Source organism: Mobula hypostoma, chromosome 15 (assembly GCF_963921235.1).
Source record: "Mobula hypostoma chromosome 15, sMobHyp1.1, whole genome shotgun sequence".
In the NCBI taxonomy this organism is placed as follows: Eukaryota; Metazoa; Chordata; class Chondrichthyes; order Myliobatiformes; family Myliobatidae; genus Mobula; species Mobula hypostoma.
Genome location: NC_086111.1, coordinates 60504373 through 60520461, shown reverse-complemented (window position 1 = coordinate 60520461; position 16089 = coordinate 60504373). Strand labels below are relative to the sequence as shown.

Here is a 16089-nt window from a genome sequence, read left to right as displayed (position 1 = left end):
ATTGATCCAAACATTGAAACGGAGACCATGCCTAACATAGATTACAGAGACCAGATTCTGTTCGGCAGTCAAAGGTTTTGTTACTTTATCAGATTTTTGCTGTAAAATTCTTGCAGAGATGCTCTTCCTTCCTTACATCAGGAGTACAATTCACTCGAAAATATTTCCAATAATTGATCCTGCTGTCCTTTACTAAACTGAAGCCGATGCTTTGTGATCAGAATAACATATTTAACTTATTGAAACAGACAGTGTTATTGAAAATCCTGTTCACCGTTGTACAAGCATCATTATTCTGGATAAGGGTCACTGCTCACATCTAGGAAATTTAATAACCACGGTTAAAACCCTGACACAAACATACAGCTGGTACAGCTGGTGCCATGTTAGTGAAATTCATTGGCAAACAATTTTCAACTGGTTTCATAAATCTGCTTTTAAGTACTGCATTTATCAAAATATTGTACATTTATTAAATAAAATTGGCATAATATTTTCTTTCACTTTGATCTACATTTCTGCCAAGGCTTAGATATCTCCACCAATAGTAAAGCAGCTATATTGTATCATACTGATAGTTGCTTCAAAAAGGTACCTTTTCCATGGACAAATTCTGCACACAGTGAAGGTTATTTCTCTCACTTACAGTAACTGTCATAACTCCTAGTACTCCTATTTCACTCCAGAAGAGCTGGAAAGGTTGCCTGTTCTGCCATTTTCCTCTGAAGAGAATAATTTGCCAGAAACTGAAGGTTTGAAGGTACCAACGGTCAGGAATCAAATAACAAGCAAATATAGACCTAACAGTACCAGCTATTGCTTCTTATTCTGAAATCCCTCTCTCCCCTCTCCCTTTCTTTCCCTCCCCTTCCCTTCCCCCTCTCTCCCCCCACTTATTTCCCTCTCTCCCTACTCTTTCTGCCGTTCTTTTAAATCTTTTTTTAAGTGAATGCACAAGTAGAAAGATAGTTATTTGTTTAGTTCTTGCTTGGAAAACTCCCAAATATATAAAACTCTGCCTTGTACTTTAAAGGATTGAGTACAGGGACTGAAATAACCATTGAAGAATATGACAGAAATTTGCTACTTAGTTGGTGTATGGTTGATTGATTGCCATATAATTGCAGTAATGTGAGAGCATCAGATGAAAATTGTCATACGATAAGATATCAGTACTTGCAATTTTACTGTGGTTATGAGTAAGGTTAGAAATGAAAGGCAAATATCTTGCATATTCAGAAACTGCTGCCGAGTCCATATGTTTACATCAGTGATTGGACGGATATAAATAGAGCACCATGTAAAACATCTGCCTGCCTAATAATCATTAGAAATGCGGAGAGAATGGACGCTCGTCGGTCAGTGGTCCCTTCCAGCTGAAAAGTCAATGAAATGTAGGAAGTGAAAACCTACATCGACGGTACAGGCAGCGTTCCACCTATCGCTGCTTACTCGTAGGGGGAATTCACTGGTCCGCCATGTGACAGCTCCCTGCCGCCGATGACATTCAGGAGCACGGCACCGGCAGAGGTAGTTTGCAACTGGCTGCTGGTCGGGCAGTGGGGTTGTGTCGGCGCACGAAGGTAGGGGCGGGTAGGGCTGAACTGCAAGGCACAGAGGTGACTACAGTCTTGCAGCACGGAGACGTCAGCATATGTGCAGTTCTGATGCTCTAGATGAGCGCTCATTAGAGACAGACATTTAAAGACATCGCACAGGAGCTTGTTCGGTGTACGGAGGTGAAAGACTTCTGGAACTCCCCGCTCCACCGAGCTGCCCGGCACCTGAATTTCTTACCTCCCGCTCTTGTTTGGGTTGCCCCCTCCGGAATCCGCACAAATGATGAACTTTCTGCGCCGAAGGCTTTCCGACAGCAGCTTCATCGCCAACCTGCCGAATGGATACATGACCGACCTGCAGCGGCCGGAGCCCCCACAGCCCCCGCCGCCCGTGTCCCCGGCCCCCGACAGGAGGCAAGCGAGCCAGTCCACGGGAAGCAGCTTCTTCAGTTCCATCTCCAACGCCGTCAAGCAGACCACGGCGGCCGCCGCGGCCGGCTTAACGGAGCAAACGTCCGCGGGAGCTGCCAGGAGAGCCAAGATTCTCCTCATCATTGACGAGCCCCACACCGACTGGTAGGTGATCCCGGGTCTGTTCGTGCGGGCAGCACCGCACAGCTGTTCACCCTGTGGTGCCGGATTTCCCCGTCGCCGGTGGGGGTAAAATCACTCAGTACGCCGTTATTTTCCCCACACGAAATATCTTCCCAGTTAAAAACATAAACACACAAGTGTATTTAAATTGGGCTAACTTGTGCTCCATTCCCTATTCAGACACTTGTAGGCAAAGAAATAAAAGCGATCGATTTAATATTCTCATTAAATGCATTTATTTCCTTTTATCTTGGCAATGTGATGTGGTTTAATTTCGTTCTTTGATGGGCCAACGGCGTTTATTGACTGCTTTCCTTAGTAACACAAATGACCATGGGCTATTGAACGGGCTGGGGCGGAGATTATACGCTGGTCTAACTCTCCGAGCCTGCCTTGTGACCTCCCACCCTGCACTGCAGAACGGCAAGACTTTGCTTTCCATACTTTGGGCTTCGCCTCATCTGCAAGACAGCTGTCTCAATATACAAAAACCTTGAGATCAATACATTTATTATTTTCCCGTGAGACGACCTCCTAGATAGCTGCTTCATTGATATGTGACAGCACCTGTTCACCATATTTTGCATGTCGATAAACAGAGAATTATATCACTTCATCTCTCTTAATGGTGGTCCACCCCAAGGTCAACAGTTCTTATTTCAGTGTACAGTACAGGAATCGTGTCAAGAAAGATCAACATGTAACCCGAAGACTTTTCCTTCAGTGCCTGATCTGAAACGCATTAACTGTCATTGCAACTCAAGATCGCTACAAACACCTGTTTATTTGTGTAAAAGCAAAAAATATTTTGGAACAATGTTTGTGGTTGCATTTTTTTTAGATTGAGGGATTAAATGAGCCTCAGGTATCTACTCACTAGTTTGGGGCATTAGCCTCAAGAATATTTTGTAATAAAGGAAATCAAATTGCCTTTGGTGAAACAATCCCTTTCATGGTGTAAGTCAGTTCTCGCTCCTGTGCAATGTTTTAACTATTTTTCTGCTCTGTTTATCTCTGCCCAGAGGTCTCCATGGTGCCTTTATAGTGTTGGAGTCAAGCTGGTTACCATGAGATGGCTTGGTCGGCAGTGAATTATGGGTAAATGGCACCGGCACAGATGCTGTGAGCCCCTCCCCCTCCCCTCCCCATTACATCAGTAACAAATAACTCAACACATTTTAGAGCCAAGTTGATAAGACATCTGTGGTAGGGGGAAAAAAGGTGTCATGAATGCTCAAGTACATAATCACATTTTTTCCTGAAGATTTCAGATTTATTTATTCTTGGAATAGCAAATTAATGTCAAACAATTATAAAAATCAGTCCTGATAAAGGGGCTCGGCCCGAAACGCCGACTGCTTACTCTTTTTTTTTCCCCCCTCATAGATGCTGGCTGGCCTGCTGAGCTCCTCCAGCATCTTGTGTGCGTTACTTTGATTTCCAGCATCCATAGATTTTCCTCTTCATAAAATTAGCATAGGCAGTATAGAGATAAAATTGTCAGGACACTTATTTCTAAAGGCGATTCGTTTTCAAAGATTCAGTTAAATGAAATGGTATGTTTTTGTTTGGTGTGCTATTACAATATTCATTTTCAAAAGAGAGTGTTCCATGCTCAAAGCAAAAAAAAAACAACCTGGCTTTCTCAAAGCATTAGACATTAAGTAATGGATGTGCTCAGTTTCTTTGGGACACAATTATGATTGATTTTTTTTTACCTGTCTTAGAATTTTAATCAGCCGACTGAACTTTTAGTGGATCTTTGGGAATTTTTTTGGTTTTTGCTTCTCTGTTGCCTAAAGATCAATATGTTGTTGCTGTTTGTTGTATTCTTGGATATTAATCTGCATGCAGCCCCGTCTTGTCTACAATATGTGTGTTATATATTCATTCTTTGTCTGTACCTAATGATGTTCTTGCATCAAATGAAGTGGGATGTATTATAGAGTATATAAGGATTCTCCAGCCATTAACTTGCAATCCATCCAGACGTCCTGTTAGATCAAGATTTAAAATGAGGTATTGGATATGAATTTTTAACATCAGAGAATGGTAATATGGGACCATATGTACACAATTATAACAGCATGCTGCCAGAACATTACCATGGCTCTGAAATGGTTTTTAATCGTAGTAAACATAATGCATGTTTCATTCCTGCTCGCTGCACCATGGAAGTGTAGAATTTTTCAACTTGTAAATCCTGACTCCCTCAGTTACAAAACATTCTAATTAGAACCATTAAGTAAGATATTAACTCTTTTTTTAAAAAAAAGATTTTTCTGAGCCAACATATAACAAACTATGTTTAAAAAGGTCAAATTGTACATCAATGGTAGTTACAATGATATTTTGAACAATCACTTATGTCCACATTTAACTATTGGTTTATAAATTCTAATTTATGCAATAATTATGGAAATGTATTACTCTGGAGTAATTTTTTTTTGTTTCTTCCAGACGACACACTGAATAGCTCTGTTAGATAATTTAAGAATTGCTTTAGACGTCCCAAAGAAGTATAATAATCGAAGTTGAACAATTCTGTCTTTATTATTTGTTATCACCATGTTATGAAGCCTCTTGTGAAATAAAATGTGTTGCATTCCTAGTTGATTATGCCAAACATGCTAGCAACTCAGTGGTGGTAGGCATCTGAAAATAACTTTTGACTGTAACGGAATTGAATTATGTCAGTTGTGACATTTTAGCCTATACAATATGACTGACTGTGGTTGACTTTATAGTCAATGCACTTATTTTTGGAATGTGAGCAATCTTTGGAAGGCTGGCATTTTTCCCCATACCTCATTGTCTTTAAGGAAATGGCACTGGGACCTCTACTGAATGGAATGTAGTACACTTACTGAGGGTAGTTGTATCAGGTAGTTGAGTCAAGAGTGCTCCATACCGAAGAGGGGAGATTTAGGGACAAGTGTTCCATTCACCACTGCCTTGGTCTTTTGAGGTGATGGAGGACATAACCTTGGGAAGTGCTGCCAAAGAAATGATATTTCCTATGGTAGATTGTATGCATTGTAATCATGGTTCTCTGCTGGTGAAAAGAATAGGTGTTTTAAAGCAGATACACACGGTTAGCTGAGTAGAATAGGTTTGTCTGCATGGTGTCAAGTTCTCTGAGTGTTTATAGAGCTGCACCAGATCAGGTAGATAAGTATTCCACCATATTTTTTGTTTGTACCTTGCAGGTGGTTGAAAGACTTGAGAGTAAAAGTATAGGAGAATACCTAAGTCCTTGAATAACTTTACATGGTATTGCAGAATACCCAATTTCTTACAACCATTTTATTTTTAGCCTTGTTTTTTAAGTTGATTTGGGAATGATTGGGCTCTTTTTGGTTGCTGGTCATTACTTGTGTCACGTGATTATTACTTGCCTCTTGGCCCAGTTGTGGACATCTTCATATAGTCTTTAGGCATGGTTCTGAGAAGCAGTGAATCGGCAGTGTATTGACCTTGTTTGATCTCGCAGTCGAGGGAATCACTAAAGATACAGCTAAAGGTTGAGACTGCTGTGAGGAGTTCCTAAAGTGATGGCTTACTGCTGAAATGTATTGAATGAGATGCTTCCAAAAATCACAAGCATCTTTCCTTCTGACAGATGTAACTTTAACCGATTGAAGATCATTCCCCCTAAATCCCACAGAATTCTGCAAATGCTCCTTCAAATGCAATTCAGTTATATTCAATTCATCTCTATTGTACTAAGGTTTTGACATAACTCTCAGAATTCAAATAAGCAATGCCAAGCTGGTTAGAGGTTATTATGGGTAGGCTGGTAGGATGTTATTCGGCTAGAAGGCATTTGCCCTGTGTTATGTGGAGAGCACATATACAGACAGAGAAATACAGTGAAGAAAGAGGCTCTTCAGCCAATTTACTCCAAGCTGAACCATTTAAACTGTCGACTGCCATTGACCTGTACCGGGACCCTAGCTCTCCATACTGCTACCATCCATGTATCTATCCAAACTTCTCCTAAACATTGAAGTCGAGCTCCCTTGCACTGGCAGCCCATGTCACACTCTCTCATGACCCTCTGAGTGAAGAAGATTCCCCTTAAACTTTTCATCTTTCACCCTTAACCTATGGCCTCTAGTTGCAGTCCCACCCAATCTCAGTGGAAAAAGCCTGCTTGCATTTACCCTGTCTATACCCCTTGTATACCTCTGTCAAATCTCCTTTCAACCTGTCAATGTTCTGAGATATTAGGAACAAGTCCTAACCTATTCAATCTTTCCTTATAACTCAGATCCTCCAGACCTGACAACATCCTTGTAAATTTGCTTTGTACTCTTTCAACCTTGCCTCTTTCATGTAGGTAGGTGACTAAAACTGCACACAATACTCCAAATTGGGCCGCACTGATGTCTTGTACAACTTCAACGTAACACACCATCTTCTGAACTCAATACTTGGATTCAGGAAGTCCAATGTGCGAACAGTTTTCTGTATGACCCTGTCTACCTGTGACACCTCTTTCAATGTATGCCTAGAGTTCTTTGTTCTACTCTTCAGTGCCCTGTTGTTTCCTGTGTAAGACCTACTCTCATTGGTCCAATGAAGTGCAACACTTCACACTTGTCTGCATTAAATTCCATCTGCCATTTTTCAGCCTATTTTTCCAGCTCGTCACTTCCTGCTGCAAGCCATGATCGTCTTCCTCACTCTCCACTACACCCTCAATCTTGGCGTCATTTGCAAATTTGCTGATCCAGTTAACCACATTAACATCCAGACAATTGATATAGATTGACAAACAACAACAGACCCAGCACCAACCCTTGCAGCACTCCACAAGTCACAGGCCTCCAGTCAGAGAGGCAACTGCTGTGTATGTGCTACCACTCTCTGGCTTCTTCCACAAAGCCAATGTTTAATCCAATTTACTATCTCATCTCGAATGCTGAGCACTGAACCTTCTTGACCAGCCTCCCATATCCTAGACAATTTTCCACTTTGTCAGGTGGATGCCAGTGATTTATGTTTTAAAAAAAAAATGAGAAAGCCACTTGTCCCTTGAGTAAGACTGTAGCTGACCTGACTTCAGTAGACCTCCATTTTCTCGCTTAATACTCAAACCCTTAATTTCCTTGTAATCCAAAAATCTGTCTTCCTGAGCCTGAGGTGTGCTTAATGACTTGACACCCTCGGTCCCTTGTAGTAGAGAATTCCGAACAACTCAATTTTATTTTTAGAGAGGTAATTGTCCTCTGTCTCGGTCATCTTGAGATTCTGTCCACTGATGTCAGACTGCCAGTCTGAAAGATAAACAGCTTCTCAGCAACTTCTGTGCCAACCCCTCTTACTGTTTTGTATGTTTCAGTAAATTTGTTTTTCATTCTTGGAAATTTAAGTTCCATTCTCCCTGTATTCTACCCACAGTACAACTTCCTCGCATGAGATATTAAACTAATGGATTGGCAATGCATTAACTCCAATGCAAGTGCAGCCTACTTTTAATCTGGACCAAAACTTCCAGTGAGATCTCTGAAAGCCTGCAAAACATCTGTAATTTATTATTACATCTTTTTAAATAATGATCAATATATTATTTGCTTTCCTAGTTGTGATGTCTGTTTACTTTCTGTGGCTCATGCACCAAAATCAACACAATCACTCTGGGCTCCAGTATTTACTGGTTTATCACCATTCGTGTCGATATGGCCCTGGCCATCACGGATAAAGTCCTTGCAACCATTGAGCACATCTAAATGAAACGCTGTCGAAAGAAAGCAACATCCACCATCCAGATATGCTCCCTTCTGGCTGCTGCCATTAAGAAGGTAGTACAGGAGCCTCAGGACTCGCACCACCAGGTTCAGGAACAGTTACTACCCCTCAACCACTTGAATCAAAGGGGATAATTTTACTCAACTTCACTTTCCCCATTATTGAAATGTTCCTACAGCCAGTAGCCTCACTTTCAAGGACTCTTCATCTCATGTTCTCTATTTATTGTTTGTTTATTTATTATTATTTCATTTTTCTATTTGCAGTTGTCATCTACATTCTGAATGTCCTAGTTGAGTAATCTTTCATTGATCCTGTTATAGTTATTATTCTATAGATTTCTTGAGTATGCCTATAGAAAATGAATCTCAGGGTTGTATATGGTGGCAGGTATGTACTTTGATAATAAATTTACTTTGAACTTTGAGGCTATTGAATTCTTTCTATGCTGTCTTGTTTCACATCTGTAGGATGCATTTGTCCTGCATCGTATCACCATCAGATTTGTACCTTGTTTCCTGGTTTAGTTTAATGGTACTCTTTATCGAACCTGTGTTGCTTCTCTAGTTTGATACTGATAGATATGTGACGTGGTGGGATTTTGCAGGGATGGTAGTGGAAAAGTCCACAATGGCTAAAAATCCTACCAGAATGGTCCACAGAAACACGAGTTCTCAGGTTTGAGATGCTAGATCTGTCCTTAATGCACCTTTTGTCATGCTGTGCAACCCAGTGAAATGCATCTGCAATGTGATTTTTAGAAAAGGTCTCCACAAAAACTGTGTGGAGTCACTCCTAATAACATCATGGACGAGCATGTCAGAAAAAGGCAAATTTATGAGGATGCAATATTTTCTCACAGCCAGTTCACTTGTCACCCATCACAGAGGGTCAGTCTGTCAGCTACAGTACTGTGCAAAAGTTTTGGGCACATACGGCATACACAGCTAGGATGCCCAAGACTTGCCGAATACTGTATTCGTCAATATGGAGTGGAGAGCAAGTTTGTAAATCCGGTGGGAGCAAAGGATGTTGAGTTTGCCGAGGGTGGAGCATCACGTGAGGGGTGTGGGACAGCTGGCAGAGAAGGAATGCCAGGGGTGGGGGGTGGCGTGGCTGCAGACTCACCCAGCCCTGAGACGCCAGGCAAGATCATTTGATTCTAAACAATTGGCTTATGATCATTACACAATGTCCCTCTTCCTTCCCTTTTCTCAACCATGATTCCCCTCTCCCTGCCCCCTTCCCATTCTCAGTCCACAATAGAGACCCATATCAGAATCAGGCTTATCATCACTTAAATATCATGAATTTTTTTGTAGCAGTACAGTGCAATATATAAAATTACTACAGTACTGTGCAACATCTTGGTCATCCTAGCTATATATGTGACTAAGACTTCTTACAGCACTGTATATATTTTAAAACACATATAAATAGTTCAATAGTTATAATGCCTGGATTCCCCTGCTGGCAATAATTAAAGTATTTTTAAGAGATTATTTTAAGAGGAGGTGTTGGTGGTAAGCTTCCTCACTAATATTCATGAAGGTGCCAGGAGATTTCATCGCATGTTGTGTCGCTGTCGGGGACCCCCTACCCTACCCTGCCCCAGACCACTCCCACCTGACCCTGTAGCACTGGGCCTTCAATTCTGTGAGGCCTGCCTTGATTGTTTGATTGATGTGATTTTGTGAGTATCGCAGTGGCAGACCGAATGTTGGATGGTATTGGTGCAGTCCCCCAGATGTTCATGCAGAGAGTTCAGAGGGTTCAGCCCATCCTCATTGCCTTCTACACATTATATATTGTTCATTTTTTCTACCTCCAAGAAACAGATACTCACTTAGCCATCTTACAGAATCCTAACTGGTAAGTTGCAAAGCAACACATTATCTGTATTTAACCAACAGTCATTCAGTGTCTAACTCTTAATTCATGCACCTTATCAAATAACTAACTAAATAATATTCACTCTTCTAATTCATTCATGGAATATTCTATTAAAATGACATTGGTTTAAGCCATTTCTTGAGGTGTGTAGATAATTTTGCTACCAAGCCTGCCCTGGTATTTGATTAGATAATGTCCAGTCTGCACTTGCTTCCGCTTCCTTTATCTCTTGCAAATTCTTGGATGTGCTGCCACCTCTACCTTCACCCGTCTTTGCCAGCACTCCAGGTTTGGATCTTTCCGGCCAGTTTTCCGTCTATGCCTCGATACCATGCCATCTATCACAACTATTAAAGGCAATCAGTCTCCCCACAACCTTTCTGATCAGTCTGCAGGTTAATGCACACCCCGCCCCCCCCCCCAATCAATTTGTCTTCCTTCATATTCAGCCGGCTGAATTCCAATCCTAATCTATAATGATTTCAGATACGCTCTTGGCCCAAGTGTCTCCTAAAGATGTATTTTATGCACTTTCATTAATGGACTACCACTCAACAAAAGCTTTTTCAGTACCACATAACACAAAGTTCTGTGACTCTCTATCTGCACCATGAATATTACTGATGATCTGGCCTCCACCACCTTCTGAAGCAAAGAATGCCAGACATTCTCTATCAGAGAACAAATTTCTCTGCATCTGTTTTAAATATCAGCCCCCTATCTTGTTGCTTTGTTCCCTTTGCATGACTCTCCTATTTAGCCCCCATTTTGTCAGGGCCACCCTTTCATCCCAGGAATTGGTTTGCTCAATCCTTCGGAGTATCTCCAGTGCTACCACTGTGGATTTCAGTTAATTGGGATAGTGCATTTTGGTCCAATTAGCTGAAGTTTAAATCGCAGATATAGGAGCTGAATTAGGCCTTTTAGCTCATTGAGTCTCTCAGCCATTCAGTCATGGCTAATTCTTCCCCACCTCCCCGCCGCCCCCCCCCCCCCACCAACCCCATTCCCTGGCCTTCTCTCCATAAGCTTTGATGTCATGTCCAATCAAGAATTTATCAATATCTGCCTTAAATACACCCAACAACTTGGCCTCCATGGCTGCCTGTGGTAACAAATTCACCACTCTAAAGGGGCTAAAGAAATTTCTCTGCATCTGTTTTAAATGGATGTTCCTCTATCCTGAGGCTGTGCCCTCTTATCCTAGACTCCCACACTATGGGAAACATCCTTTCTACAACTACTCTGTCAAGGCCTTTCAAATTTTGAAAGGTTTTAATTAGATCCCCCTTCATTCTTCTAAATCCTAACGAATATGGACCCAGAGCCATCAAACATTCCTCGTATGATAACGTTTTCATTCTTGGAATCATCTTGTGCCAGCACATTTTTTCTTTGAGGAGCCCAAAACTGTTCACAAACTATTTATTGGAAATAATTTGTTATTTGGTTAAATGGTAATTTGCCTTTTTTTAAAATTATATATTTAAATGAAACACAGAACAAATTAGAACACTAATATTAGTACAGTACTATAAAACTGTTTAAGAGAGTCATAGAAAACCACAGCACAGAAACAGGCCCTTTGGCCCATCTAGTCTGTGCTAAACCTAACAGTTATTGATGGAGGAATTTTTACAGTGTACACTGTAGTGTTCTTTTGATTGACTGTAAACAAACAAAATCAGTGCAGATACCCAGTGCAGATAATGGATTGCCGCCTTTGCCTTCCTGCATGAAGTAGAATCAAAAATCACTGCTTTTTAATTCAGCGTCAATCAGGCCAAATGAATAACATAACACAAGCATGAACACCTGATGCTATTTTAAAAAACTGTTCATTCTAAGCACAGTGTGTAGTGTCTAACGGGCACGCAAGTGCACACAGTTGATGCTAGTTAGCAACTGTTTGGCAACAGTCTCCTGTCCCAATTAAGCAGCATAGTGTCCCAAATAAGCAAGATTCTGCTTATTTACTCAGTTAGTTTTTGTTCTTCAAAAGTTTGTCCCAGATAAGTGGCTGTCCCAATCAGCCAGAATCCAGGGTCTATCGTAGACATTGTACAGTATTGTAGGGGTGGCCTCACCAGCACCCTGTATAAGTGTAACAAATTGTCCCTGCTCTTAAACTCCAACCATTTGCAATAAAGATAATTTGTCATCTTAACCACTTGTTGGACCTGCCTGTTGGCTTTTGTGGACTACAACACCTAGATCCCACTGAAATTCACTCATTTTTACTGTCTTTTCATTTAGATAACAGTCCACCATTTGGCTCATCTTACCAAAGAGCATGACTTTGCACTTCCCGACAAAAAACTCTTTTTGCCATGTTTTAAGCCAATCATTCAATCTTTCTATACCACATTGTAAAGTTACAGTCAGAATCAGGTTTTAATATCACTGGCAAGTGTCGTGAAATTTGTTAACTTAGTGGCAGCGGTACAATGAAAAACATTATAAAAATAAATGTATTACAGTAAGTATATATATATGAATATTAACTTAAATTTAAAAATAGTAGTGCAAAATCAGAAATAATAAAAAGTGAGGTAGTGTTCATGGGTTCAATGTCCATTTAGAAATCAGATGGCAAAGTGAAGTAGCTGTTCCTGAATCGCAGAGTGTGTGTCTTCAGGCTCCTGTACCTCCTTCCTGATGGCAGCAATGAGAAGAGGGCATGTCCTGGGTGATGGGGATCCTTAGTGATGGACAATGCTTTTATGAGGCACCACTCTTTGTCCTGGATACTACGGAGGCTAGTACCCAAGGAGGAGCTGACTAATTTTACAACTTCCTGTAGCTTTTTTTCCATCCTGTGCAGTAGACCCCTCCCACATACCAGATGGTGATGCAGACTGTCAGAATGCTCTCCACAGTGCATCTGTAGAGGTCTGAGTGCTTTAGGTGACAAACCAAATCTCCTCAAACTACTAATGAAATGTAGCCGCTGTCTTGCCGCCTTTATAGTTACATCAATAATGTTCTCATCAGAACAGTCCCTTCCAAAATAAAATGATTTAAGTGGTTTGAATCTTAGCTTAAAATCTTCCCTACTCATTCTGTGTTATTGTCAGACTTGGAAATATTAAATTTCATTCCCTCTTTCAGGTCATTAGTATAAATAAAGGGTCAACAACTGATCCCCGGGGTACTTCGCTGGTTATATTCCTCCAGCCTTGAGATGTCCTATTTATTCTAACCCTTTGTTTTCTGTGTGTCTGCTAGTTTTCAATCCATGCTAAGACATTTCCTCCAATACCTTGGGGCCGTTAATTTATGAACTAACCCCTCATGGAATAACGTCAAATGCCTTTAGAAAATCTAAATGAAAATTTACAAGCTCGTCTTTATCAACTCTCCCTTTCACACAGTCATAGAAAAGTACAGCACAGAAACAGGCCCTTCAGCCCAACGAGTCCATGCTAATCCATTTAAACTGTCTACTCCCATCAACCTGCACTGGGACCATAGCCCTCCATACCCCTACCATCCATGGACCTGTCCAAACTTCTTGTAAACATTGAAATCGAGCTCATTACTTGTGCTGGCAGCTCATTTCACACTCTCACAACCCTGAGTGGAAAAAGTTTCCCCTCGTGTTCCCCTTAAATTTCTCACCTTTCTCTCTTAACCCATGACCTCTGGTTGTAGTCCCACCCAACCTCAGCAGGGAAAAAAGCCTCCTTGCATTTGCCCTATCTATAGGAAAAAGGAAAGGTACGTCGCTTTCGGAGTTTCTCCGGTTAGCAGAGGATTTCCCTCCATGCCTCTTTGACGTAACGGGGGACCGCATATGAGGCAAGTTACAGCAGTGGTTTGCCATTGCCTTCTGCCGGGTGAGTTTCCAAAGAGATCACTAGCTCATAACCCAGCACAGATGGAAAGCGTGAAAGGGAGCCGGCTGGATTCAAGCTCGGGACCTTTTGTCCCGAAGTCCGGCACTGATGCCACTACGCCACCAGTCGGGTTGCTCTATCTATACTATTCATAATTTTATATACCTCTATCAAATCTCCTGTCAATCTTCTATGTTCCAAGGAATAAAGTCTTAACCTATTCAATCTTTCCATATAACTCAGGTCCTACAGACCCCACAATATCCTTGTAAATTTTCGCCGTACTCTTTCAACCTTATTTACATTTTTTCTGTAGGTAGGTGACCAAAACTGCACGCAATACTCCAAATTAGGCCTCACCAATGTCTTGCCCAACCTCAGTATAACATTTCATCTCCTGTACTCAAATAATTTGAACAAATTTGTCAAATATGATTTACTTTTCACGACACCATGTTGGCCTGGTTTGATTACGTTCCAATTCCCCAAATCATTAGTTAATTGTAGTGGGGTGATTCCTTGCTGCTCCACACCTGGTTCTGTGCTTGTTTGGCTCCGCTGTTAGGGCATTGGCAGTGGATTGTTTTAACACCTACATGTATTGTTGATGGTTAAGTAGTAGCCGATAACAATCCAGTGTCCTTATTTTTTAAAATCATTATCTTGTATAACTGAAGTACTCTAAAACCGATTTTTATTACCAACTTTCAATGCCTACTCAATGAGAGATCTTGATTAAGGGCCTCACTCCTACTTCACAAAGTCAATGAAGTCAAGAAAAACTGTAGAACCAACACAGCAACAAATCATGAAAGCCAGAAAAAAGTATGAATGCTGAAACTTGAAATGAAAACAAACAAGAATTGCTGGAAAATCTCAGCAGGTCAGCCAGCATATGTGGAAAAAGAAACAGACAACATATCTGGTCTGAAATCTTCATACTTAAAGCAAACCTAAGCAGATTTGTAGGATGATATCAATTTGTTTTAGTGCACCCTGTGTGGAGGCATGAGAGCTGGGACTGTCCCTTGTGGAATGACTTCAGTACTGAAGGCCTGTGGTGGCTCACTGCGATCATATTTTACTCTTCTTCCCAGCCAATCATTTTTCAAGCAATTTTGAGCCAAGTGCAAGCAGTTTAGAATTGCTGCTTTGCAATGCCTTGATGTTTAAAATATTTAAACAGCATGCTATATTATATTTGTTTCTGCTACAGTATATGATAAAGCTACAAGTTTCTACTATGAATTGTGGAAATAATCAAAAGCTTCTCAGTCCTGCTATAAATTATTTGTTATTAGGGGAATAATGATACTCTATGTCTCAGTGTGAAGGATTAAGTGAGAGTTGCTCTAGAACTCAAATATAACACAATTCTTAGGAAGTAAAATGGGTTCACTGGTACACATTGATATGGACTATGAATATTTGGGTCTTCTGGACAAGATGGCACCTGAGTACAATGCTCCTTCGGTTGACATCTTCTAGATAGATCATTAAAAAAGTGAAATATATGATTTCATGTTTGCTACATTTGTTTTTCATCCTGGATGTGATTCTGGAACTGTTGGAGCTCTGATTTGATGCTTGGAGGTTCCTTGGGTGTTCCAGTGCTCTGCGATCTCTGAAAGGATTCCGGGAGGTAGAGGCAGCATGCACAAACCTCATGGCAGGCAGGGCGTAGGGTGGGACACGAGCTAATGTTTGACTCCACTTCACTGATTAAAGCAACGAGAGAGACTGAAACATTGAGGTGAATGCAGAAAGTGAGCACCAGCTACCTGTTTTTTTTGATAACTGAGCATTGTTCTGCTATGCTATCAGAGAGAGGAGAGCCTGTCACTGTGCCTGGAGAACATTGCACAGGTTTTCTGCATTTTGGCTATGGACTTGGACTGCAGACTCTTTCCATCTTATAGCTTCTTGTAATTTTTTTTTCATCTGATCTTCCTCTTTTTTCGCGCGGGGAAGGGGATCTGTGGGTTGATGTTTTGTTTTTTTTTGTGTGGGGAGAGATGATTTGGGGGCTGATGATCATGCTGCCTTTCTTTTGATTTCATGGCTACCCATGGAAGAAGAATTTCAGCGTTGTATACTTTGATAATACATGAACCTTTGAAATCTGCATAAGCTCTTTCGGTAATGTTGACTGTTAATTTCCATGATTTTTTTTTTTCTCTCTGCCTTGTCACTTAATGGAGTCTACCCATTGTTAATTAAATTGTGATTAGAGTGAGTAAGTCTCTGGTAAAGGCAAAATTATTTTCAAAAATGGCAGCATGGTTATTCAGGAAATGTGGCACGGTTTCAGTTCAATATCTAATCTTCCAAGCCTACAACATCAGCCCCCCTGTGTGGGAAAAAATTGATAATCCTCACTTCTTAAAAGTCAGTCCCTGAAATGTAATACATATAATAATGCTCTGTTTATTTATGACAGAAATTCGCAT

General features: G+C 40.9%; 1 protein-coding gene across 1 annotated transcript in view; it reads left to right on the top strand.

The window, feature by feature from the left end:
* Positions 1–1329: 1329 nt before the first annotated feature.
* syn2b (synapsin IIb) overlaps positions 1330–16089 on the top strand; it is a 405945-nt gene continuing 391185 nt past the window's right edge. Inside the window, exon 1 of the mRNA XM_063068158.1 lies at positions 1330–2135. Within this exon, the coding sequence (XP_062924228.1) occupies positions 1840–2135 (296 nt within the window). The 5' untranslated portion in view covers positions 1330–1839. The remainder of the gene's footprint in view (positions 2136–16089) is intronic.